This window comes from Cydia splendana, chromosome 8 (assembly GCF_910591565.1).
Source record: "Cydia splendana chromosome 8, ilCydSple1.2, whole genome shotgun sequence".
Classification (NCBI taxonomy): domain Eukaryota; kingdom Metazoa; phylum Arthropoda; class Insecta; order Lepidoptera; family Tortricidae; genus Cydia; species Cydia splendana.
In genome coordinates this window covers 20,392,816-20,419,286 of record NC_085967.1, presented here as the reverse complement: position 1 = coordinate 20,419,286, position 26,471 = coordinate 20,392,816, and the positions used below count along the sequence as shown (strand labels likewise).

The window sequence follows — 26,471 nt, the reverse complement described above, 5'->3', positions numbered from 1 at the left end:
GTTTTTAAATGGCTAAAGTTTATTTTACTGCGCTTGAGATTAAAATTCTTAAACCAAAATTGACGCCTAATTATGACCCATTAAATTTTTAGCACGAGATTCAATAGCAAAAGCAAATATCATCATTAAGTTTATATTATACGTCTTATTCAACGCACACTGCACAGGTATTTTTTTAAATGTTGGAAGCCTTATGACTTATGATGCATAATTTTTCACAAGGTATTTAATGGACAAACAGACGATATATTTTTTAATTAATTTATATTACCTTCAAGTATGTATAAAAATCTACCTACCTATAAGTATATAGTATAAGTTGTGTATAAAAAAAAACTGAGCGCATCTCGCCATCAAACGTAGCAGTTTGGCGAGAATATAAATGTTTAGTAAGTTGTAAATTTAAATATATAAATAAATTAAAAAAAAGTCCGAAATGCATTCTTAGATTAACAATAATTTACGTCTTCTTACAATTATATAATGAATAAAATGCCTACCTACTTTATGAAGCTATTGTCACATACTTATATACATACATAGAGATGACAGTTTCTATTTATGAATAACTTCGTTCATTCGCTTTGATTCATTCAATAGTTTCTTAGCGCACTAAAGATTCTCATCAAAAACGTTGAATGACAGACAGACAGAGGTAACTAAAATAATACATAGCACAGAACCGCTGCATTCCGTGGCAGCTTTCGTTACGCCGCCACGAATAAGTGCTGGAATAATATTCCGCCACCAATCCGACAGAGCAGTACTATTGGTTCCCTTACATCAAAACTAAAAGCGAACCTAATGGACCAACAAAGTTTTGCTGCCTGAAGCTAAATATATTTAAAAACCCGATCCCGTCATTATTACCTATTTTGCACCTTAGTTACTCACCAGTTAAGTTATGTATATTTATATATAGTATATATTTGATGTATATATTTATAATAGTATTAAATATTATTTATTCACGTCGTCCACGTGTCCCGCACACTCCGCTGGCTCCACAGAAAACCAGCGCCGTTGACCACGCTAGTCGTGCCAGCTGCATTGCTGAGTGGAGACCATTTCGGCTTCACATCTCTATTTCCACTGTTTTGTTTATCTTTGCCCTGTGCTTGTATATAGATGTGTTATTTGTATTGATGTGTTGTCTGAATAAATGATTTCTATTCTATTCTCTATTCTATTCTATAATATAATTATAGAAAGTGATAGCTCGGAAGAAATTGGTATTGCGTCATTTGATACGACAGTGAATGAATGTTGATAAATAAACTTCACATCTTTTGAATTAAAGCTAACAAAAAGTTATTGAATGAAGCGTTGGTTCATGATTTTCATGAATTCTGTTTTACCTGTTGCTTTGCGATTTCATAAAAATAAGGAAACCTGCATCAAATGTACCTATGCATTTGGAGTCGTTATGCCAGGATCGCACGTACCGAGTAGAGTGGCGGTAAAACGAAGTATGGAATTTTTACTCGGCCGAGTAACTCTACTCGGTACGTGTACCCCAGCCCTTAGTATTTCTGATTAAAAAAAGCATCCCAGAACTATCCGTTTCGTCACGTTTTAGCATGAAGTTTTACATTTGTATCGTGACGTAATGGAAACTACGATTCCCATACACTATTCGAAAATACAAATTTCGAATAACCCCAACGAAGTCAAGATACTCAGTAACAAGTTTGCTTTTAATTCTAATCAATGTACAAATCTAATCATGGCTGCAAATAAAATTACACACGATTAAGCCCCTTTAAATATGCAAATCTGTAATACGTAGTCATGAGTCGATAACCTAACATAGACCAGTACGTATAGCAGTCATCTAACATAGTCATTTGGTCTCAATGGCCGAGGCCCGGCAGTAACAGTGGCGGTACGTAATAAATAGTGATTTGCGTCGACGTCCGATCTGAAAAGCGTTGAGGAAACGGCATAAGGCGGTCCTGGGGCGCCTGCGCATGCAACGTAAGCCATGAGCGGCTAGAGAAGCGTAAACTAGAAATCAAAAATAACTAATGAGGAGGTTCGCATTTATGAAATATATTTTGATATGTATTTAAGTGTCATAATAGTCATTATATCAGCTGAAAGTCCTTCGCTAAATAAAGGACTTCCCTTTATGCTGCTATATGCCTTCGTTCTTTACAGATAGGCATAAAACGAGTATACAAAGATTCCCTGCGATATTGACTTCATAATCGCGGTCGCGTAACACAAACAAATACATGTCAAAAACAAATAACGTTATTAAAATCAAAACACATTATGACAAAAAATTAGGTACCTACCGATTATGCGTGTGATTCACAACAAGATAGAGCCAAGCAGTTTCCTGAGGCCCATTAAGTACAAAAAAAGCGGGCCTGTTTCCAACGTGAACGTTTCCAAAACGCCACCATTGGAGATATAATAAAATGTATTTCAGTAACCTCTACCTTTTATATCTTGCCCCACTCCCCAACAATCATTAGAGCTAGCGGCAACTCGCGACATGTACGCAGCCTGTTTTGTATGTAAATGCCCCGTTCTGGGTTAATCTTCACGGGAAAAAACATGGCATTATGGCATACCGGGCCGCCGTAATGACAATGTTTGACTTTCTGCTTCCTTCGCAAAGCCGTGATGGAAATCTCAATCAGATTTGCAGTTAAAATAAAGGTGATTGCCGTCATTCCTTACATATGTTATTTAATTTGTGTCGTCACTTTGCAGTTTTTAATCATACATGTAAAAGGCTAAGCAAAGTGTGTGGTAAGATTTGAATAAGAGCTATAGCTATATAAAGCCGAAAAAGAGATAAAGCTATGTTTAGCTCATTTTCACTTCGAGACAGCGAAACTTTTCATATGTTTGACAGATATAATGAAGATTTCGGTTTCTCAAGTGTACAATATTTAGCTTTTATTCTTTCATTTTAAAGAATTTTAGTAACAGAAAAAAAATCCGTTACGTCACGCACGTATAAACTAAAATTAATACTAGTGACGTTCGGGAATATAATAATATGTGGGGTATTATTTTTGTTGTGCAGGTCGAAAGTTAAAAATGCGCAGTTTTATTATTATCGAGCTTCAATCGAAACATCATACCACACGTCCGCTACTTTCGAATAATCAAATTTTCGAATTTTTGAAATTAAAAGGTCCCGTGAAAGTACACTAATTTACCACATGACCTCTGGCACGTTCAGGTGGAAAGTGATTTACTCCGATTCATGTTAAAAACGGTTAAACGATTCTTATCATTTTGGTTTAATGTTTCCTTTGCCGGTATTTAATATATTTCACGTATCATTATGGCTGTCTTAACGTAAAAATGAATATTTAAAGGTTGTTACGCAGGGCGGTAGGTAAGTTATAGTTATTTGAGACACATTTGGAAAGTAAGTAATTTCCAATAAATGGGCCGATTTTATTTTCCTAGTTTATATTTTTCGTCAGAAAATAAAATGCTATACTTCGTTGAGTTACGATTACGATACCTTAGGTATGTTTTCGTAACTCAAGAGGAAGATTTTGTAAAATTGCGCTTATATTGTAATGGATAGAGAACTTTACATATCCATCAAATTTTATCGGATTCCGACGAGCAAACAAAATAATGTCGGCCCAAATATCATGCACTCACTTCAAGCACAATCTAAGTGAGTAATTTCCCACTGTCGCGTGTTGAGAATCGTTTTTCGCGATTGTGCCATAAGACATTTTACCAGAAAAAAGGGGAGTAATTAATATGTATAATATTAATCTCTCGTCTCTGTGTTTGATCCTGATGGAATTTTTAGTTATTTATTTGCATTTCATCTCTTTACATTCTAACTACAGTACAACTGACATTTGACCACATTTTCATATATGAAAGGTTTATAAACCTATTGTTGTTGACTACTACATACAAGTAAAATATAAATATATTCCTTGATAATTCATAGAATAACGGCGCCCGCGCAAGTAGATGTCACGGGTGTTCGTTCCAACCTGATTACCGGCGCCGATAGGCCGTGGACTATTGTCGCGAGATACACCTATATTATTGTTTATAGAGGTTTTTGCGAGTTGTTTTCGATTTTAAATCAAAACAAATTCAATTCTCAGTTAAAACACTGCGTAAATTTGAATACAAAATCGGAAAATGGATTAGTTCTACTTTTGAAATGATACATATATTATTTCTGAACTAGAATAGAAGGAATAATTATGCTTATAGTTAGATGTTTATGTTGCGTAACGCAGCTTACACTATGCATTTAAGGGTTAATATGTGGACAGTTTGTTATGTACCTATCTGTATTAAATATAGGCATTCAACATATTGGCAGAGCACTGAAAACATGTCTACTTCCTATGGAATTTATAGAATTTTCCACAGAAAGTAACCCGTTTTCATTGCATGGAGTAGGTACACTAAATGCAAACCAGAAGCACTCACGAAGTTAATCTAAATTTGCCAACACATACTCGTATAATTCACACCTCATGGTGTATTGCACCATCCAATCTCAACGGTGCCGCGACCCAACATGTAACCAGAGACTATTTATTAATATACACTTTCAATATCCCCTAGCTTGACTTTCAACGCCCCACTAGCCTAGTCGGTAGTGACTACCTAGGAAGCAGGTAACGTCAAAAATCAAATGCTGGTATTAAGGACATTTATTTGTGTGTTCATCACAGATTTAAGCATTGTATTATTTTTTGACGAGACCTGCAACCAGTGTTGGCCGAACGTTAATGCAATTGACCATTAAAAATTAACCATTGAAAAGGTTAATTGCCATTAACCATTAACCATTGAAGGGAAATAAATTATCAATTGCATTGATCATCAATTTGCATTAATATTAATTTATTTCGAACCACTAACAATTAAAAATAATTAATGGTTATTGCTTTACAAACCATTAAAAATTAAATCAATTTTGAATGAAAATTAAAAATGTGATTGATAATTAACAATTAACAAGAATAAACATCGTAATTTTTGTCTCTGTATTTTTATGCAGGGTTTTCCCATATGTTCCCCGCGAAGACAAATGGGAATTCACCCATTATTGGTAATAATGGGTGCTTATTGGTGTATTCCCATTTGTCCCCGATTCGCGTGACCTACGCCATGCATGAAGCTATGACAAATGGGAATGTTTTATGTGAATGAATATGAACGGCGGGGAACAAAAGGGATACACCCGATATTAGTGTTCCCATTTGTCTCCGCTCCAATGAGATGGGGAAAAATGGAAATATTTCTGTGCAGCTTCTTTTCCCATATGTTTATATACACTCATTATAGGTGTATTCCTATTTGACCCTGCCATATGTGAGTTGGAGACAAATGGGAAACGGAGACAAATGGGATTTATATGCAGAGCCTATTCCATCTGTTCCAGTTGGGAACAAATGGGAAAACATCAGAAAATGATGTGTTCCCATTTGTCCCCACCTTATTGGTGTAGAGACAAATGGGAAACGGGGACAAATGGGATTTATATGCAGCGTCTATTCCATCTGTTCCAGGTGGGAACAAATGGGAAAACATCGGAAAATGATGTGTTCCTATTTGTTCCCACCTTATTGGTGTGGAGACAAATGGGAAAAGGGGACAAATGGGATTTATATGCAGAGCCTATTCCATCTGTTCCAGGTGGGAACAAATGGGAAAACATCAGAAAATGATGTGTTCCTATTTGTTCCCACCTTACACACACTCATACACACTCACACCCATCACAAAAACATCAGAAAATGATGTGTTCCCATTTGTCCCCACCTTATTGGTGTAGAGACAAATGGGAAACGGGGACAAATGGGATTTATATGCAGAGCCTATTCCATCTGTTCCAGGTGGGAACAAATGGGAAAACATCAGAAAATGATGTGTTCCTATTTGTTCCCACCTTATTGGTGTGGAGACAAATGGGAAACGGGGTAAATGGGATTTATATGCAGCGTCTATTCCATCTGTTCCAGGTGAGAAAAAATGGGAAAACATGGGAAAATGATGTGTTCACATTTGTCTCCACACCAATAAGGTGGGGATAAAAGGGAATGTTTTATATGAATGAATATGAACGGCGGGGAACAAAAGGGATACACCCGATATTAGTGTTCCCATTTGGCTCCGCTCCAATGAGATGGGGAAAAATGAAAATATTTCTATGCAGCGTCTTTTCCCATATGTTTATATACACTCATTATAGGTGTATTCCTATTTGACCCTGCCATATGTGAGTTGGAGACAAATGGGAAACGGGGACAAATGGGATTTATATGCAGAGCCTATTCCATCTGTTCCAGTTGGGAACAAATGGGAAAACATCAGAAAATGATGTGTTCCCATTTGTCCCCACCTTATTGGTGTAGAGACAAATGGGAAACGGGGACAAATGGGATTTATATGCAGCGTCTATTCCATCTGTTCCAGGTGGGAACAAATGGGAAAACATCGGAAAATGATGTGTTCCCATTTGTCTCCACACCAATAAGGTGGGGACAAACGGGAAATATTTATATGCAGTCTTTTCCTATATGTTCCCCGAGGGGACAAATGGGAATACACTCATTATTGGTTATAATGGGTGCATTATTGGCGTATTCCCACTTATCCCCTATCCACGTGTCCTACGCCATACATGAGAGAAGGGACAAATGGGAACACATCATTTTCCCAATGGGCTCTGCATATAAATCCCATTTGTCCCCGTTTCCCATTCATCTCCAACTCACATATGGCAGGGACAAATAGGAATACACCTATAATGAGTGTATAGAAACATATGGGAAAAGAAGCTGCACAGAAATATTTCCATTTTTCCCCATCTCATTGGAGCGGAGACAAATGGGAACACTAATATCGGGTGTATCCCTTTTGTTCTCCGCCGTTCATATTCATTCATATAAAACATTCCCATTTGTCCCAGCTTCATGCATGGCGTAGGTCACGCGAATCGGGAACAAATGGGAAAACATCGGAAAATGATGTATTCCCATTTGTCCCTTCTCATGTATGGCGTAGGACACATGCATAGGGGACAAGTGGGAATACACCAATAATGCACCCATTATAACCAATAATGGGTGTATTCCCATTTGTCCCCGCGGGGAACATGTAGGAAAAGACTGCATATAAATAATTCCCATTTGTCCCCACCTTATTGGTGTGGAGACAAATGGGAACACATCATTTTCCGATGTTTTCCCATTTGTTCCCACCTAGAACAGATGGAATAGACGCTGCATATTAATCCTATTTGTTCCCGTTTACCATTTGTCTCCACACCAATAAGGGGGGGACAAATGGGAACACATAATTTTCTGATGTATGTCCATTTGTTCCCACCTGGAACAGATGGAATAGGCTCTGCATATAAATCCCATTTGTCCCCGTTTCCCATTTGTCTTCAACTCACATATGGCAGGGACAAATAGGAATACACCTATAATGAGTGTATAGAAACATGGGAAAAGACGCTGCATAGAAATATTTTCATTTTTCCCCATCTCATTGGAGCGGAGACAAATGGGAACACTAATATCGGGTGTATCCCTTTTGTTTCCCGCCGTTCATATTCATTCGTATAAAACATTCCCATTTGTCCCCACCTTATTGGTGTGGAGACAAATGTGAACACATCATTTTCCCATGATTTCCCATTTTTTCCCACCTGGAACAGATGGAATAGACGCTGCATATAAATCACATTTGTCCCCGTTTCCCATTTGTCTCCACACCAATAAGGTGGGGACAAATGGGAACACATCATTTTCTGATGTTTTCCCATTTGTTCCCACCTGGAACAGATGGAATAGGTTCTGCATATAAATCCCATTTGTCCCCGTTTCCCATTTGTCTCCAACTCACATATGGCAGCGACAAATAGGAATACACCTATAATGAGTGTATAGAAACATATAGTGTAGAGTCTCATGTTAAAATATGTATCACGATCTGATAATTCACTGAAGCTTGTATTAATAGTTATTTTTATTTATAATTTTAATAGTTCCAAGCAAAAGTAACATTAATTATTAGTTTATGAAATAAATTATTTAATTCCATTAAACGTTAATGCAGATTGACAATCAATGTAATTAAACGTCTCAAACTTCAATTCTAACTAATTTTAATTATATTGATGCGTAATGCAATTGATTAATTGCGGAATTAATGGTTAATGCAATTGATTAATTGTTAATTAGAATTAACCATTACGGCCAACACTGCCTGCAACTAATCGCGAGTTTGTATTCACCTGACGAAGCATGCGTTGCGGATATAAAAAAAATTAACGTAACTAAAATTGATTGATAGTATTATTTGTTGGTATGGTTGATAATTGTTGGTTTGGTTGGTATTATTGGTTCGTATTTTTGACTAGTCTTTGATATAACATAGGTAACCAATAACCACACAACATATAAACTATGTTCTGAGCATTGCGTAAAAACGGTTAACGTCATTTTAACGGTCACCCGTTCAAACGCACACGGAATCCAACGAGTTCTATTTTCAAATTGAATGTTTCTAGTTAAGCAACAGTTGTGGAAATTGGTAGTGTTGCCATATTATTTAGTTACAGTAAATAATAATAAATATATACTATATGTATATGTCAGCGAACGGTCTCATAGCGAAGAGTCTCGACCAACACCTAGAGAGACTCTCGCTGGGTTGTTGGATTAAGTGTCAGATGCAGAAATATACTAAATAAAACCACAGTGACGGAATCGAACCGGCGTCTTAAGCTTACACGGCTAACGCCTTGGACATCTAGGCCAACCGGCCACGGCGGTACCCGTGTATAAGAATAGATTTTGAGTGAGATTACATTTTTTCCCTAAGTATATTTTTTTAGTAGCACTAATCTGTCATCCATGAAAAAAAATAAAAACGCCCAGTTCTCGGCGGGCGATTGCAGCGGCACCCCAGGATGCGCTTGCGCAAGCCGACGTGTTGTGTCGCTGCTCTAATTGCCTGCCAGTTAGCGTTGGCTAATAAGGGCTAAAAACATCGCCGCCGGCTATTTCTTCCATTCACACTGAGATTTTCGCTATTTAAATCCGGTTCGAGGGACCATTTCGTGACGTAGTGGAATTGAGGATTCGCTAAATAATTAAGGACTTTCTACTTGTATATTAATTGTGTCACCATTATGAATATTATTATTAAGAAAGATCACAGTAATTCGTCGACATAGAGAAATTAGTTTGGCAAGGTAATTTGGATCCATTACATTCCATTCACACTGAGATTTTCGCTAAGAATTTACATCCAGTTCGAAGGACCATTCCGTGACGAACTGGAATTGAGCAGATTAATATGCATGCAAAATAATTATTAACTTTCTATTTGTGTGTTAATTATGTCAATATTATGAATATAATGGTTAACATTGCAGATATATCAGACGAATGTTAGAAATTAGTTTGACTTACTATTTATGATTTTATATCCATTGGCATATAATAACATTATACTTATTGAAAAATAATGTGAAGGATATCATCTGAATTAAAAACTATATTTCGGTTTATCAGAAGAATGCTCTTTGCCAAACCAGTGAGGAAACGTTCCGAATATGCAAAAAATGATTCGCCAACCTCTTGGTTCCAACGCAAGTGTGTGTTGCTAAACCTTACGTGTCAGGAAAAAGTCACGATGCACGACCGCATCGACATTTTTCTCTGCAATTTTCCTCAGAGCCAGCAGCAAATCAGCACGATCGGTATCGTTACCCCACAGGCCACAGTTCAGGAGATACGCGATCACAGACAGACGGACTATCTAGATAAATACAATTTATTGACGTTATTAGTCTGTGATTATGTCGCGGAAGCTATTGTTGTGTTTCTTTCGTCATTACGTTATAGAGAGGGATAGGCAAGATTTTAAGATACGGTTTGTTTGTGTCATTATTTTAATCTTGTACAAGTTTATCTTCTAGATGTCGGTTTAATTGCTATCTTAACAAAATTGATAAAGCAACGCTTTCCAGACAGATTTTCGTACATGACCCGCCTGTTGCTATCTCTATTGCACGCGCATAATTATATAGCTGCTACCGTTGTTGCCGCCGCTTCATGCAGTCATGCAGCTGCAGTTGACATCCGAATGACACCTTAAATCGCCGCGCCCGCACTAATTACCCACTTTATCTTAATTCGACATGCTGTAATTATCTCGCTTGTGGGCGATGCTATCTCGCTCTATTTGCTCTAGCTAGTTTGCAAATAGTACAGTAAAATTAATTCAATATTTTCAATAATGAATCGATATATTGCTAAACGAGTATAACTTCGAAGGACCATTTCGTGACGAACTGGAACTGGAATTGAGGAGATTAATTTGTATGCAAAGTAAATTAACTTTCGGTGGGAATGAACTTTGCGGGAAATAAAGCTACATGAATACATGATATTTTTGTCCTTAAAACATAGGTAGCAAACGTGCAGACTGCAGACGAGTCGCCTGATGGGAGAACAGTCACTTATGCATCGCCAATCTTTGAAAACCCTGAATACGTTTTGGAAGAACCGCATGTCATGCGCAATGGAAACACATCAACATTGAAATATTCTGGGATAGATGAAGATGGAACTGACCACATAGGGCTCTAATGCAGTCTAGTGAACCAGTTTTCTCAGTAGAAATATTTAAAAAAATAGGCGCGTAGGGTCGATTGACACAAATTTTTTATTTCGCGCTTTTTACTACTGACAAATTGGTTTGCCAAAAAATATATACGTACTGTTAGTATTAGAACAAATTAAACTATTTTCAGAAATATTTTATTTCAGTAAATAACATATGTATATAGTTATATACGTGTTAGTCTTGTGTTAAAAAGTCCTGCAACGCTCGCAACGCCTGGGCAAGTGTGCGCGGAATGCGGCCGCGTTGTGCAAGCGATGCGCCGGCGCGGCGCACCCGCGCTCACCTGCGCGCGCGCGGCTTCCGCGTGCGAGTATTGCCAACACGGTGCAAGCCCAATTGAGAAAAACGTTGCGGCCGATGTAAAAATCACATTAGATTTTTTTTATTAGCTATTTCTAGATACAAAGACCAAAATATGACCGGTAAAAAATATTTACAAAAAAATATGGTGATTAAAATGAAGATACTATTAGATGTCGATGCATGGCAATAAAAAATTGGTAACAAGAATTGTTGTTTCTAATTTTTTTCAGGGCTCCCAGTTTTAGATTTATTTATCCCTGATTATCAACAGTCGTATCGATTCTCTTTTCTTTGACACAGAAAACAGACATTTGGCAGCTGAGCCAAGTAGGCCTCACAAAAATGCAAAATGGCATTTTCGTTGGGCCTTAAGTAGCACGCAGATGCAATTTTGTGAAAAGAATTCGATTAAAAAGTGCAATAGCTGCATCTGTTTTCACCTGTCAGTCTTTAACGCTATTTTAACTCGTAAAAGAACACATTTGGCGAATAGTACGAGATAATGATGTTCCTAAAATTCTAATTAGGCAAATATAAAATTAATCAAGCAAAACTAATATTTTTTATTAAATAAAATATATCAAGTAATAAACTAGAACGGTAATTAGAGAGAGATAGCATCAGGCATGAGCGAGATGATTGCGACATCCGAATTGAGATAAACTAAGTAATTAGCGCGCGCGCGCGCAGCGATTTAGTGCGCGCTTCGGGCGCGTTCAGGGGTAACGTTCCAAAACGAGTGATTGCACGTGCGCGGATATGAAAATAATTTATTGTATTGTATCTATTTTTCCGGAACAGAATATAAATCTGTATTTTTTTATTATTAACTTCGTAGAAAGTTTAAGTGAATTTCACAGAATAAATAATGTAGAATAGCCCCTGCAAATTGCTACATACATCAATCACATATGTGGGCTAGGAAAACGCGTGGTAGCGGTAACAGAAGCGGCGAATAACTATAGGTTTCCATCCAGAATCCAGAAATTATATGTCCCATATTACTTAGGTAGTACATCATCGGCCAAATTTTTAAGACTGATTTGATCGATTCTTTTCATAGGTTGAAGCCTAATTTACAAGACTTTCATACGCTCATGGCGACTCGCCGCTACCGCTACCGGTGAAGATGTCGCTACCGCTGCCGCTTGAACTCGTGGCCACACCATAAGTGTTAGCCGCGAATTACGGGTCAGCGACGATGAGTACTTGTACGTCCTCTTAAGCCAATAATGGGGCTTCACTGTGACTCATCCGTGACGTTTCCTCACTACTACTATGTATATTATTGTCTTAGGATTGTTAGGTAATCACGACGAGGGAAAACTTAACCCTTCGGGAAGGAAGCTGTTGCTGAGCTAAATGGTTGATTATCACAAGAAAAGAAAAACAAAATATCTATCTGCCGTGGCCCGTTCTTAAAATTGATCATTTCATCGGTTGGCCACGTCAGGAAAAAGTCAAACCTAACCTAACCATATAATGAAGAGATTAACAATAAAATGGCATTTCTGCATCTGGCGACGGCATCGGCATATCCATATCCGAGCAGTTCTGGACAAAAAATACTGTTATCTGACGAATTTGATCAGAAATAATGTAGAATACGAATCTCATCTTTACGCCAATTTGTTGAAAAATGTTGAATTTAACTCTGCGGGGATCCACTAATTTTCTCATTCTTATACAACTGCACTGAGAATGTATACATTTATGCTATTACCGTATCGTGTTGCTAAAGATATTGACAATATAAAAATATTATTACAATACTTACTTACATTCTTAACAGCAGGAAACTGGTAGTTAATGTTATTTGACCAATAATTTACCCGCGCAAAACATGCCTCTTAACCAGACAAGCAATTTGCCTGTCCCAATCTTTGGCCAATCTGCATATTTCAAAGCGTTATTGCATTTAACTGCTTATTTAAACAAATGCACGTTTCCGTTCGATATTTAAATGTAAACGGATTCGTTTTCGAAATCGGCTGCGTTCGAATTATCATGTCAATTCTGTAAATTTCTTTATTTGTTGTGATAACGGGGTTGGCCGGTCGAAGAACTTTAGTGATGGCGCCAGCATAAGTTTTATTCGTCAATCCTACGAACAGTGTCAAATACTTGTTTTTTTTTTAAATCAAAACTATATTCCATTCCGACAGGTTTGCTAGCATTTCCGATTGCGATCCATATATGTACTTATTTTTATCCAAATTGTTTCCATTACGTCACGCGCGTACAAATAAAACTTGACGTTCCGGAACGACTGAAAACAACTGGTAAATACAATTATTTTAAGTAACTATTTTTTTATTTAACTTGTTACAATATAACAGTACTTAAGATTCAATTTCTTACACGTATATTTCTTATTTGGCAATGCGGGTAATAATAAACTATACCTGACCTAGAATGTTTTTCTAACTTTTAAGTAGGTACTGCCAACAGAAAATAGAATGGAACGCTCATTTGTTTCTTGCATAGGAAATGTATCAATGGCGTAATGGCGTAATACCAGTTAAAAAACAGACTATACTATGTACCTATACTATAGTTAATATAGGTAAGGGTTTTTTAATGAAACGTTTCAGCTATTCAATAACAATACTATAATTAAAGTCACCTCAGCAACCTGCTGTAGATGTTTTCCTGATCACACCCACTTGCTTTCCTAAGGACCACGCCAGCTTCATCATTAAACACGATCTCGACTTATTAGTCGGCGTCACGTGGCCATTCGTCATAAGCTGGCGAAGGCACCCACACCGGTCCTTTGGTTCCCGTTGGCTACTGAGGCGAATTCTCAAGGAAACCAGCAGACGTAGTTTGGATATGGCTTTATCCATGTGATAAATAATCGTGGTAAATAATAATTAATCTTAAATATATAGTAAAATGAATGTAATATAATTATATAAATGTATACGTAATGAATTTCCAATTTATTATTATTATTTTAGTGATTAACTAAACAGACTTGTAACCATTGTTATCAATAAAACTTTCATTTTCACTTTTTGTCACTTTTTAACACCGCGGGATTAAACGTGACGGAAACCGTTTTATCACGCTGTCACGTAGACAAAAACGACCATCATACACGTACTGGGGGGCTAGATGACAACCGTACATCAACAAACGCGAAACGATGACAGATTATCAGGATGACAGATGCTACGAAATGACACGTGACTATTTCCATAAGTACATTATTTAATTATTTATGTTTCTATTAGCGTTTTCTATCAATTGTCTCTTGGCTAGACCCTTGTACAAAAAACTTTTTTGGTGTTAGTAAGGAAATAACAAGTAGGACTTTTGGTATGAGAAATTGCTCCGGCGCGTCACACAAATAAAGTGACAATCCGGAAACATTTATTAGACGACGGAAAAAATAATTTTAGAAAGCAATATTCGTAGCTTTTCAAATTTCTAAAACTGGTGATTTATTAGTGTGACGTTATATTTATATTTATAATGGGTTATTTAAGTTACTTTGCTTTAAAATCATTTATAGTATTTAGATCATTATCATGTAGGTTTTAAGCATTCGACTCGCCTCTAATCTATATGAGTAATTACTGCAAATCCCTGTCCTAAGTTCCGCATATCGTAACTCACGCAACCTCCTAATCAATGGTTTGTCATTTAGAAATGAACCTCATTCTATAGGCGTTAAAGTTGTTTACGTAATAACTGTGTGAGACAGATATGAGGTTGGGTAAGTTGTTGTTTCTCATTAGCTCTCACAATAATTTATAACCTGGGTTTACATATGCATGCGCAGCCTTCGACGACTTCGGAAGGCGTAGGGATGGAACTCGGTTCTGATGTGATTATTCTATTCAAATTTAATTTCTAATTTTTGTTACCATGCAGTTCAACAAAACTTTTTTTTTGCTTGAAGTCTGGAAAGTATGTAGTAAATAATGATATACGAAAAAGGAGTAATGTCGTTTAACAATAACACTATATTGATAAAATATTATATACATATGAAATTTCGTAATAACTAGAGATGCCACGAATATTCGGCAACTATTCGGTATTCGGCCTATTCGGCCACTTTGCCGAATATTCGGTATTCGGCGGAATGTTGCCTACTATTCGGCCGAATACCGAATATCTGTTGCACCTACCAAAAATGAAAAATTACACGAAAAATAACCTAAAACTAGGTATTATATATTTAACATTTAAAATGTATTCTTGGAAAGTAGTTAAATACGAAGGCACGTTTATGAGCATTTGTTGATTACAAAATATTTTTATTTTTATCGGGTCTGACTTGATTGACTCTAACTAAATTCATTAATTCTGTTCAACATAAAAATATATCTTAGCAAACGTTGTGCTTTGTTGGCGAATAGTTTTCATAATAATTGTGACTCAAAATGTTCGCATGGGGTGTGTAATGCTTAATATAATTATAAAAAAACTATCATACATTTGTTATAACGCCATTTGATATATTATTGTATGTTATAATGTAATTTTTATTATACGTTGTCTTTGTTATATTGTGATTTCATCTAAACTGTCTTTGATATAATGCCTAATGTAATATAATTATCAAATAGTATATAGACATATTTTATAATTACATTTGTTATATTATATTTTTGTATAACGTAATACTTCATACAAATTTATCAGGTATAAATACATATATTGTATAACATTTTTTGTCATATTTCATTTACTGATAACATAAAGTTTTACATACTTTTTACTACTAGTACGCAGACCTACTGCTTTTCCTAGCTATTTTTTTCTAGGGAGGTCGCAGTTCTAACCTAACCTAACCAATTTTTTCACGGTTTTCGTTCTGCGGGGGCCGCAGTTCAAACCTAACCTAAACCACTTTTTTTCGTAGAGTATTTTATTCCACGGAGGGGCCAAGTTCTAACCTAACCTAACCCTCCTTTTGTTAGGTAGTTATTCGTTTTTCGCTTTCGTTTTTGTTAGGTAGTTCCAACCTAACCTAACCCATTTATGTCATGCAACTATTATGCCATATAAATAATTATGTGATGTCACTTGTTATAACAAATAATATATGCTTTAGAGTATGTCATAATTATGGCAATGTATATTAGGCGAAGTGTAAATATACCTTATGACCAATATACCAATAATAACATTATGTATACAGTTAATTAGGTATTACGGTAGTATGCCATTTATTACGTTATTCAAAATAACGATATATCAAACTATAATATATGAAAAGTAATTATAACAAATGTAATGCACCCGTTCGCATGTCATGCCGAATATTCGGTCGCCGAATATTCGGTATTCGGCCGAGAGAGGGGCCGAATATTCGGTATTCGGTATTCGGCCAAATCCACTATTCGGGGCATCTCTAGTAATAACATCGAATACGCGCGACGCGCGTAGGTAAAAAATAGTGACGTAGTGTAAAGTGGAAATTGGTTCCGCTTGGTTTTCTGTGGTCAAACTTTGTAAAGCAATCGTAGAAAACAGACTAGACTGACTAGGCTGTAGATGTTATGAGCGCTTACGAAGCCATAATCAGGATCGAACACTGATAACTCAGCAGATGCGGCCACATTTTAGTAATCAGTAATCAGCGTGTTTACAAAGTTTATTAAAAATCGTGATTCGTGACGTAGTGGAAATTAGTTCTGAAAGGTTTTCTGTGGTCAAACTTTGCTAAGCAATCGTAGAACAACACTAGACCGACTATAGTCTAGACTGTAGGTGTTATGAGCCCTTACGAAGCCATAACTCAGTGTTCGTTCCTGATTGCGGCCACATTTCACCTCTTAATGTCCGTTGTCCTGTTTAATTTGTATTTCCGAGGGAATTATCTAATTAATTCATACTGTTCCTGTAAATGTCTTATGAGTTAACGTAAATTAAACTGTGGGTTTGACTACAACATATTACGTAGATTTCCGAAGGTGAAATATAGTTTTGTTAAGATTCCGTTAATTTTAGTTTTGGGAAATTACAATCCTATCAATACGATAGTATCAATCAGGGATGTTGCGGATGTGGATATTTAAATCCTCACATCCGCGGATGCGGATGTCAAGATTTGGTACTTAAAACACGTCAAATATTATAAACATTTTTATTATAAACGTATTAGTATTTGAGCAAGAATATAGTAGGTAGACTAGGTATAGGTGCGTTTTATTTAATAAACAGTAACTTGGCCGAGTTTTCGGGATCTAGACGACGTCGTTATATAAGTATAATGACGAAATTGCCTAGGACTTACGCCGCCGCTAATAAGACGTTCCTGTTACCGACTTGGTCAATATCCGCATCCGCAAAGTTTGACATTTCGAAAAAAAATTAGTCTCATTATATATTTCGCAGTAGTATGGCTTGTGGCGGCAATATTTGACATTTGCATCTATCGCACTAGTACCTATGCCTTGTGACGCCAATATTTGACATTTGCATCTATCGCACTAGTATGGCTTGTGACGGCAAAATCTTTTTTTTTGCGGGCGGCAAACCGTCCGAAAAGGAACTTCATTTATCATATAAATAATATCTTTTAGACAAATTGTAAAACGTTGCGTCAATAAAACATGTTTTATAAAGTATGGTTAGTTCACACCAGTATCAGTATCTTTAGAAATTTGTCACTGTATAGGTGTTATGTAAGAGATATTACTATCACGCGTAATAATATAAAATATTTATAGTAATAAAAGTGAAAGTATTGGTATGGAATACACTATGAATTTTTCAACAGCAATTAATTTTATTGTATTTCAAAAAAAAGTATGGCTGATGGCACATGTCAATGACCCACAAAATCAGGTTTAAATATGATAGATAAGAGCTGCATGTTACATGTACCGAATAAGTTTGACAACATTCTGAAAGCCAACTTTGCACAATATTATCTGTTATATTATTTCGTAAAAATTATTAGAAAATTGTGACCTTAATTCACTTTGCAGTTGCACCGACTTAAAAATAACAATAACAACGTCATATTTTCATAGATATTTGACAATAATGATGGCATTTCCACACTTTGTAATCGCTAATGTCATGCAGAATTAGTGAGCTTTAGATATATGTATTATGTACTATTTTATTTTCCTAGTTTTCCGGCCCAGGGGGGCTACCGCCAATACCGAAAATCGTCAATTGCGGGCAATTCTAACAGATAAAACACGGTTTGTTACCGGGAAGACAGCCGTCATCGAGCGACCCGTTCGAAAGACGATTATGGATCGAATATCGTTCCATAGACCTACCGCAAAACGGAATTTTCGGAGTTTTTGACAGCACGAAATTCGTAAAGAACTGTCAAAACACACGTTACCTCAACAGATTTCACGCTGATACGATCTGGTGATTGCCTCTGACTGTACCATTATCTACTAAGTCTAGTACCACACTTCCGCGTCTATGGCTCCTGTTCCGATAACGAGCCAAGTGTGAAAGGGCCCTATAAATTAGGCCATCGACTTTATTCCAAAACGTCTTAACCGCCGAACAAGTCTTACGGCCCGATTCGGTTTTTGAAATAGACATCTATTAGATATCTTTTAGACATCACCAAGATACGATAACGATATGTTTAAGATCTAAGCTGTCAAATTTGACATTTGCGCGATTCGGCTGATACTCTTGAACGATTTCCACAGGATATGACTTAGAGATCCAATTCACATCTAACTCTATATCATATCTTACTCTATCTGACGTATAGTATAAGTGACATTTGTTGCCCGAATTGCGCTGCAAAAGAGAACTAGTTGATATCTAAACTATAACGTATCTAGAATGGATCTAGTACGTGTCGTCTCTTGTGAATATCATGAAGTTCGAATACGGCAGTTAATAGAAATGAGCCTTTTAAAAACAGGACAATGGGCAACATAGTCAAATAAAGGCTTTAATCCTACTGGTTTTGTGTACAGATAGGGCGTTATGGTATTAAGGGGTATTAATGTGTGGCCTACTCTGTGTTGGACAGTACAATAGTACAATTCAATACAATCTAACACATCGTAAATATAGACCTGAATAATAAATATACTGGGTTATTTTATTAGGGTTCCGTACCCAAAGGGTAAAAACGGGACCGTATTACTAAGACTGCTGTCCGCTGTCCGTCTGTCTGTCACCATGCTGTATCTCATGAACCGTATTAGCTAAGCAGTTGAAATTTTCACAAATGATGTATTTCTGTTGCCGCTATAACAACAAATACTAAAAACAGAATATAATGTGAGGCTCACATACAACATACGTGATTTATTTGCCGTTTTTTGCGTAATGGTACGGCACCCTTCGTGCGCGAGTTCGACTTGCACTTGGCCGGTTTTTTATTTTCAATCCTTGCGGCGTTTTGGTTCGATTATGAATTTAAGAGTGAAATTGATTTAGGTCTATTAACATTTTAAAATCTGCAGCGATTTTGATAGCCCACACAGTGCGAGTGTTATTTTAAACGTCAAACTTCTATGAAATTATGAGTATTATGACGTATAAATAACACATGCACTGCGTAGGCTATCAAAATCGCTGCAGACTTTTCTTGGTCTAACTCTATTACGGGCATTTTCACTTAATTGAACACCTTTAACGGCCGGTTAGCAATCGTTACAAAACTGACGGTCAATGTCAAATCCCATACATTTTGTCAGGAATGTAACGGTTAGACGTTACTGAAACACGACTTAAATCGCGCTTAACTTGTACAAGTTAAATGAAAGTGCCCTTACACCAGAAAAGTCCGGAAGATGTGCAAGCCATTATCGCGTCTAGTCCAATATGGTCATGCAATGTGTTCGCAACATTATGGGAGCGTCAGACGAGTCGAATTGTGTCGGAGCACCATCTAGTTTTTCTGGTATACCTGAACTCTTCCTGTTCATGTCACTCTAGCATGCTCGTCGTAGCAATAACATAAATTTGATGAAGAAGACGCCTTTTATACAAAGGAGGTAAATTAATTAAGTAACCGTACCATGAGTCACTGACAAGTCAACACTGACATATACGCCAGCGTCTACGTAATTTACTTTCTATACATCTCGCTCGCACTAGTCGCACTAATATGTCAGTACGAGCGAGATGCATAGAAAGTACGTTCACGCTAGCATTTATGTCAGTGCCAAACTGGTGGTAGCCACGGTGATGCAAAATTTGAGTTGTTTGCTCATGCTCATAACTTTGCCCCCTTGTAAAACAAATAACTACACATCGGTAACTCGTGGCATTTAGGTAGCACTTAAAAGATTAAAAGATTAGTGATGAGCACACATCGGTAACTCGTGGCACTTGACAGTTTCTAACAGACTAGTGATGTGACAATGTTCTTCCTATACGAGTCGAGAAAAAGAAACCACTAAAAAAAGGAATTAATTAAACTAATCTTTTAAGTGCTACCTAAATGCGACGAGTTACCGATGTGTACAAATAACTATGTATTTACGTTTAACCTCGTGAATCATGCTAGGTTAGGTAGGTAGCCCTGCGTACGCGCAGGTCAACGCAGCGCGCCTGGTTTTTGCGCGCGCGACACCTATATACGGTCTGTATTAAAATTCATGCGATCCTTACGATGTCAACTATTATGAATATTTATAGTTCCAGGAACATGCAATATTTGATACCCATCGATAGTTCTTTAACTCAGTAACTTGCACAACAAGCTGATAACTCTAAAGCCTAACTAATGAAATCAAGAGGTGAGCTAATGCAAACTTATAGTTTTTACACTTTTTACTGTTTTTTATATTGTATTTTTACACGTTTTAATCAAGGAAAAAAATGACACGAAAACTAGACTGGGATATTTAAAAAAACAAACTCTAACCAAAACCAAAAGTTGGCTTGACAGAAAAAAACACGAAATCATTGTCTAATTTTAATTTATTTTCAGTAAGTAGTATACTCGTAATTTTAGTAAAATAGCTACGTGTATAGCCGAGGGATCTGACGGACAAAATTGTAAACAGAAGTATAATTTGAGAGTAATTAATATAAAAAAAGAAAATAAGAAAAGGTTAAAACCCTCGCGGCGCGGCGTCCATATCTTCCGTCGCGGCCATACTTATCGTTTGTTGCCTGTTATTTAAATTGTTCTACGTAACAATTATGAAGAAAATGATTCTCGAGTCACAAGAAAAAGCATTGACAAGTTCGTTGAAAATAAAATCGATTGGTAAAAATAACTAAGGTCAGTTTTCGCTCTTGCGGAAATCGTTATCATTTCTGTTTCCTTGGAAGTGACCCGATTCATTAAAAAACTGGTATCAGTATCGGCTCGATTTGGAAGCTGAGCGAGTCAATGATATCCGCTAAAAGTAGAAAGAACTTACAGACAGACGAAACTTGCAAATAATGTGTAAACTTCATGCAACGTCACTATATAATAACGATTCACAATTACCTAAAACGTCGTCTGTTTTGGCTCCAGTTGGTTCAATAACATTAATTAACGTCACTTTTCCGGTCCCATGCGTGATGAGTATGCCTATATATTATGTTATGTATATGGAGTTTACAGTCTACTGTGGACTCCATTGCTTTAAAAGCGGGGCTAAAGGTTCTGCGGGTACTAAACTTCTAAAAAATAGCTCTATTTTCCTTGTATATCAATTTTCGCAATTAATGCAGTGCAACAGTAATGGTGCCGTAACTGCAGCAGCATTGAAGCGCGATATAACTGTCGTGTCGACTGCATTACTGCCGCAAATGTCAAAATCAATGTTGCTGCCCGGATTTTTTAAATTTTTAGAAATTTGCGGCAGTAATGTCGCGCCGCATTACTGCAGCAGTAAAACTGCTTCAGACTACTGCAGTAGCAGTAAAACTGTTGCACTAAACGACACCTTAAACCTCATCAAAATACTTGTACAGATGAATAGTTCACACGCTCGCGCCGTCCATTTATTAGGGTGAATGCGCCTGCTAGCGGACACCCGCGCCCTAACGAGTCAATTATCCCGCGTAAGGGGACGGCTGAATTTGTACGCGCTAATGGCGCGAGTGAGATATCTATGGGATTGAAAACGCTTTGATTTGGACTGCGGGGGTAAAAAGATTTGCAGTTTGCGGAAATAATTAGGAGCTGGTTTTTTTGTAAATTTTTTAGTGTTCCGCACAAAACTTTGTTCGCGGAACACTTATGGGATCACTTCGGTCTTGCAAACCAGTTAAATGTGTTTTTCTCAGAGACCGTTTGACGTGGATACCTAAAATTTGCAACAGTTATTAACAATATCGCTTATTTCCTATTTTTGGTTAAAATATGTATAAATTCGGTTCCTAGTATCATTTAAAATACTGACGAAGGGATATGTAGTCTTTGTGTTTGTATCCCAGTTATTTATATATCCAATCGATCTGTAATTTTCTAGGATATAAGAACTTTTTGACTGAGCGAAGGTCTTCGTTTCAGCTTGGACAAAAATGCATTCGTATGTCCGGATGGTCACCTTACAGGTCATATTTCTCAACCGATTCTCGTCAAATTTTGTCAGCACGTTCTATAATTAGGTAGGTGTTCGTATAGCATTTTTTGTCGATTCTGTTTTTGGCCATTTTTCAAAATGGCGGAGCTTTGCCGGTTCGCGAAGTCAGAGCCACTAGTTTCCAGGCGCAGTTCACTGTTGTAAGCTTGTAAGTTGTTGTGGTTGCAGTTCACTGTGGTATAACGTGCATTGCTGCTACACAGAGATTAACTTTTTAACAAAATATTTTTTTTAATGTGAATATTTTGAAGGATTTTTCTTAGAGTGAAAGGAAATAAAAATGACTTACGTGTTCGTCAAGCGAGTATGTTAACTCGCCATCGTCGTACAAAACGAACCACCTCCGCTGCCATCTCTGCAACAAAAGTAAAGATTTATTAGTAAAAATATACTAACTTAGAATATACCTAACATACCTACTTAGGTGCTGACAAACACATAGAAGGCCGTTGAAGGAAGGACGTTTAAATTTTCAAAAAATAAAATCCTTTCTGATTTCCATTTCGGCACGCTGCGCTAAACAAAGTACAGTCAAATTATTCTAACACCACATATTTGATAGTTATGAATTCAACCTTATAGATATGATGCTAAGATCTACCGTTTAACTGATAGCTTTAAAGTCATATATATAAGGGTCAATTTGTAACTGTCAAATATGTGATGTTAGAATAATTTCACTGTAGTCGCTTTCCGGCTCCGTCGAACAGAAAGAAAGTAGTAGTAGTAGTAGTAGTAGTAATCACTTTATTGTACACAACACAGGTTTACATAATATTTACAGAAATAAAGGTACAAAGGCGAACTTATCCCTGTAAGGGATCTCTTCCAGCTAACCTTCGAGTAGATGAGGGGAGAATTCAAATTAGATAGACAAACTTACGGAATGCACAGTAACATTTTAAAAGTAAACTAACCAAAACGTCCAAAAGTAAATAAAATACATAAATAATATTATAAAATAAAATACATGCTACATACATAAATACTAAACATATATTACATATAATATAATTATATATATTTATATATATATATATATATACACACACAAGTGTCAACAAAAAAAAAAAAAATATCAGTACTTAACCAAATCACGCTTGGTTGGAAAGCATACGTTTCTTCAAATTAGCCTTGAGTGACGCTACAGACTGGGACCGTTTGAGCGACAGGGGCAACTCGTTCCACAACTTCTATAAAGTTATAAGATATTTTGAAGTTCAACCCCTAAGAAGATGAAAATGAGGTTGAAAGTCTTTAATGACCACGACAGATTCCGCCACTAGTCATAAATAAGTGCCATTTACTCAGTGGGCGGATACCCAATTGATATTTACAAATCACTATCTCTACAAAATCACCTCAACCCTCTTATTAACTCGTAAATAATTACACGCAAGAGAAAAGGAGCTGAAATTATACATCAGACAAGGACAAAGTTATCTCCGTAACCGCAAACCATAATTAATTAGTAAATCATTCAGACAATGCTTTACGCAGTTACAAGGTAAACGCGCCTATACATGACACTCGAGCGAACGATGCCTATCGGCGTCGTGTCGACTCGCCGCTTGGCACCTACAATGGGGCACCAATCTTTAAAAATATCACAAGTAACTTCTATACCAGATACGTTAAGCTCTTATAAGACTGTTTCAGTGGTTGTTTTCATCATTCTAAAAGGGCGTAAGTGAATGATGTTTAGTAAGGAGTTAAGCTGTTTGGTAAAGAGGAGAATGGGATACAATTAATGGGGCCCCAATTAACCTATTAGGACCTAACTGATAATGTAAGTTGGATAGCGGTATAAATCGTTGCAGCGTGTTGGATTGTGTTCGAATAATGACTTATCCTTACATTAATGCTAATAGATATATGAATGCATATTAGAATAATATAGAGATTTAAAATTAACTAGACAATTTTATACAATGACATGCGTTATAGAAGTAAATACCAGTATTTTTTGTTTAATTCGGATTAAATACTTTCTTTTTAATTTTGTTTCAGGTTAAGCAATTAGGTACTTTTTACATATGTTAGAAGACACTATTAGTAGCAGTAGTGGTGAACATTTTGATCGCATTTTGATTTTTGATTTGATAGTAGGGAAGACCGAGGTGAGTTAAAACAGAGGTAAGTTGAAATAACGTAAATTTTGAGACTAAATACGAAACAGATTTGGCATTAAATAACCTATTTGTATAACTGCCTATTTAATGTACTCACTACATATATATTTAAGTAGAAATAGTTCAAATAGTATATACCTAAGCATTCGAAAACACGTTATGGGACAACACACAAATCAACCTAGCCCTCAAAAAGCTCAATAATACCAGAAACCTACATAAACTACAGCCATTGTACCTACTTTTCGACACTCGTATAATCGGTATAATATCAATCAAATGCCAACCTAAACCTAGAACCTATGTTAATTACATCTTCTCATGTTACAGGCCCTAAATGCCAGCTGCCGACATCTACGTAATTATACCGTTAAACTGCCATTGCAATTTGAATCTTAATGAGTTGTCTTAAGGTGCTCGTCAGTAATGTATTGTTCTATCCTGGCCTATTATAAAGTAGATAAATTAATACGTCCGTATGTTAATATACAGACATTTGAATTTTCATTTCAACTGTATAAGATTAGGTAGATGAAGTAGGTAATGGTTATAGGTAAATGTAGAATGTATGTACTAATTTATTTGCCCATACATTGAACACAATTTAATTAAATACTTGTGGCTAATTACTGAAGAAATTACTTTTAAAAAATCACAATAGTTACCGTTGCTTTCATAATAACTACTCTAAGTATATTCACAGAACAGAAAAAAAAACTGTTTTTTGTGGTTTAATAAAACGTCGTATAAATACGTCAAGTATGCTCAAGGCATTAAAAAAAGTTTTTTTTAGCAGGGTTTTAGACAATCACGCCGTTGTATAATATCACAGAAAGACAGAATTGGTGGAATTTTTCATCACAACATTAAAACTATTACCCCCTTATTTTGTCCCTTTCCAACAAACACAAATGTCAAAATGGCAGATAAGGCCAAACTATTATCAAGGGCTTGTTAGATTTGACAGAACGTTCACATTACTCTCGTGACTGAAATAAGTAAGAGTGAAGACTAAGCAAAGCCAGTAACAATAGCTAGTGTTTATAGTTTACGGCTTGCAAATGCCAGGTTATATCAAGCAGGCATCGACATAATTAGGCGCGGCACTCCCGCGATATTGCGATACGACAATTCTGGCAACTCCGTACGTGACAATGGGCACGATTGACTGGTAACAAGTAGTCAAGTATTGGGCAATTTACCCTAAATTGAATCGGTAGCTTTTAAGCTAGGTTAAAAAACTTATGGGTTTATTTAAAATTATACACTAAACTTGTGTTTTCATTTTGGGATTTTTTAATGTCATTTCTACTCAGAATCACGAGCTCTTTCAATGTTAATAGAAGAAAAAAAGTGTCTCTAAATTCCCATACATTTTTCGATCATTCAATTCCGTAACCGTCATACAAAGTCTATAAAAATTATAACGGAATGGAACTATAAATCTTGGGACACTTTTTTCTCCTACTCAGGATCAAAAGAGCGCGTGAATCTTAGTAGCGGTCTGATTCGAACTTAAAGATACGTCATAAATTTACTGACATATCCGATCCATGTCGTATCTTAAAGATCGAAACAGGCCGTAGGTAGAACGACATTAATTAATGTTCTCAAATCTGAAAAGAGTGTAGTGTAATACAAGTTTACATTTTTTTCTTTTTTTTCTTTAGCCTATTAGCGCCACTTGCACCTTCCCACTAACCCGGGGTTAACCGGTTAAACCGGTAATCCAGTATCAAATTGTACTGGTAACCATGGTAACTGGTAACCGGTTAACCCCCGGGTTAGTGAATGGTGCAAGTGGCCCTTAGTGTTAGTCTACATAAAATGCTTATTAACAGTAGCACATGGTATAATAATATACTCCGCCTGGTACTCCATT

General features: G+C 36.4%; 1 protein-coding gene across 3 annotated transcripts in view; it reads right to left on the bottom strand.

Moving 5' to 3' along the window:
- Positions 1-26,471, bottom strand: part of LOC134793001 (protein outspread) — a 388,052-nt gene that overhangs the window by 106,085 nt on the left and 255,496 nt on the right. For all 3 annotated transcript variants that reach the window (XM_063764508.1, XM_063764509.1, XM_063764510.1), the window contains exon 3: positions 22,747-22,812. In XM_063764508.1, the coding sequence (XP_063620578.1) occupies positions 22,747-22,812 (66 nt within the window). The remainder of the gene's footprint in view (positions 1-22,746; positions 22,813-26,471) is intronic.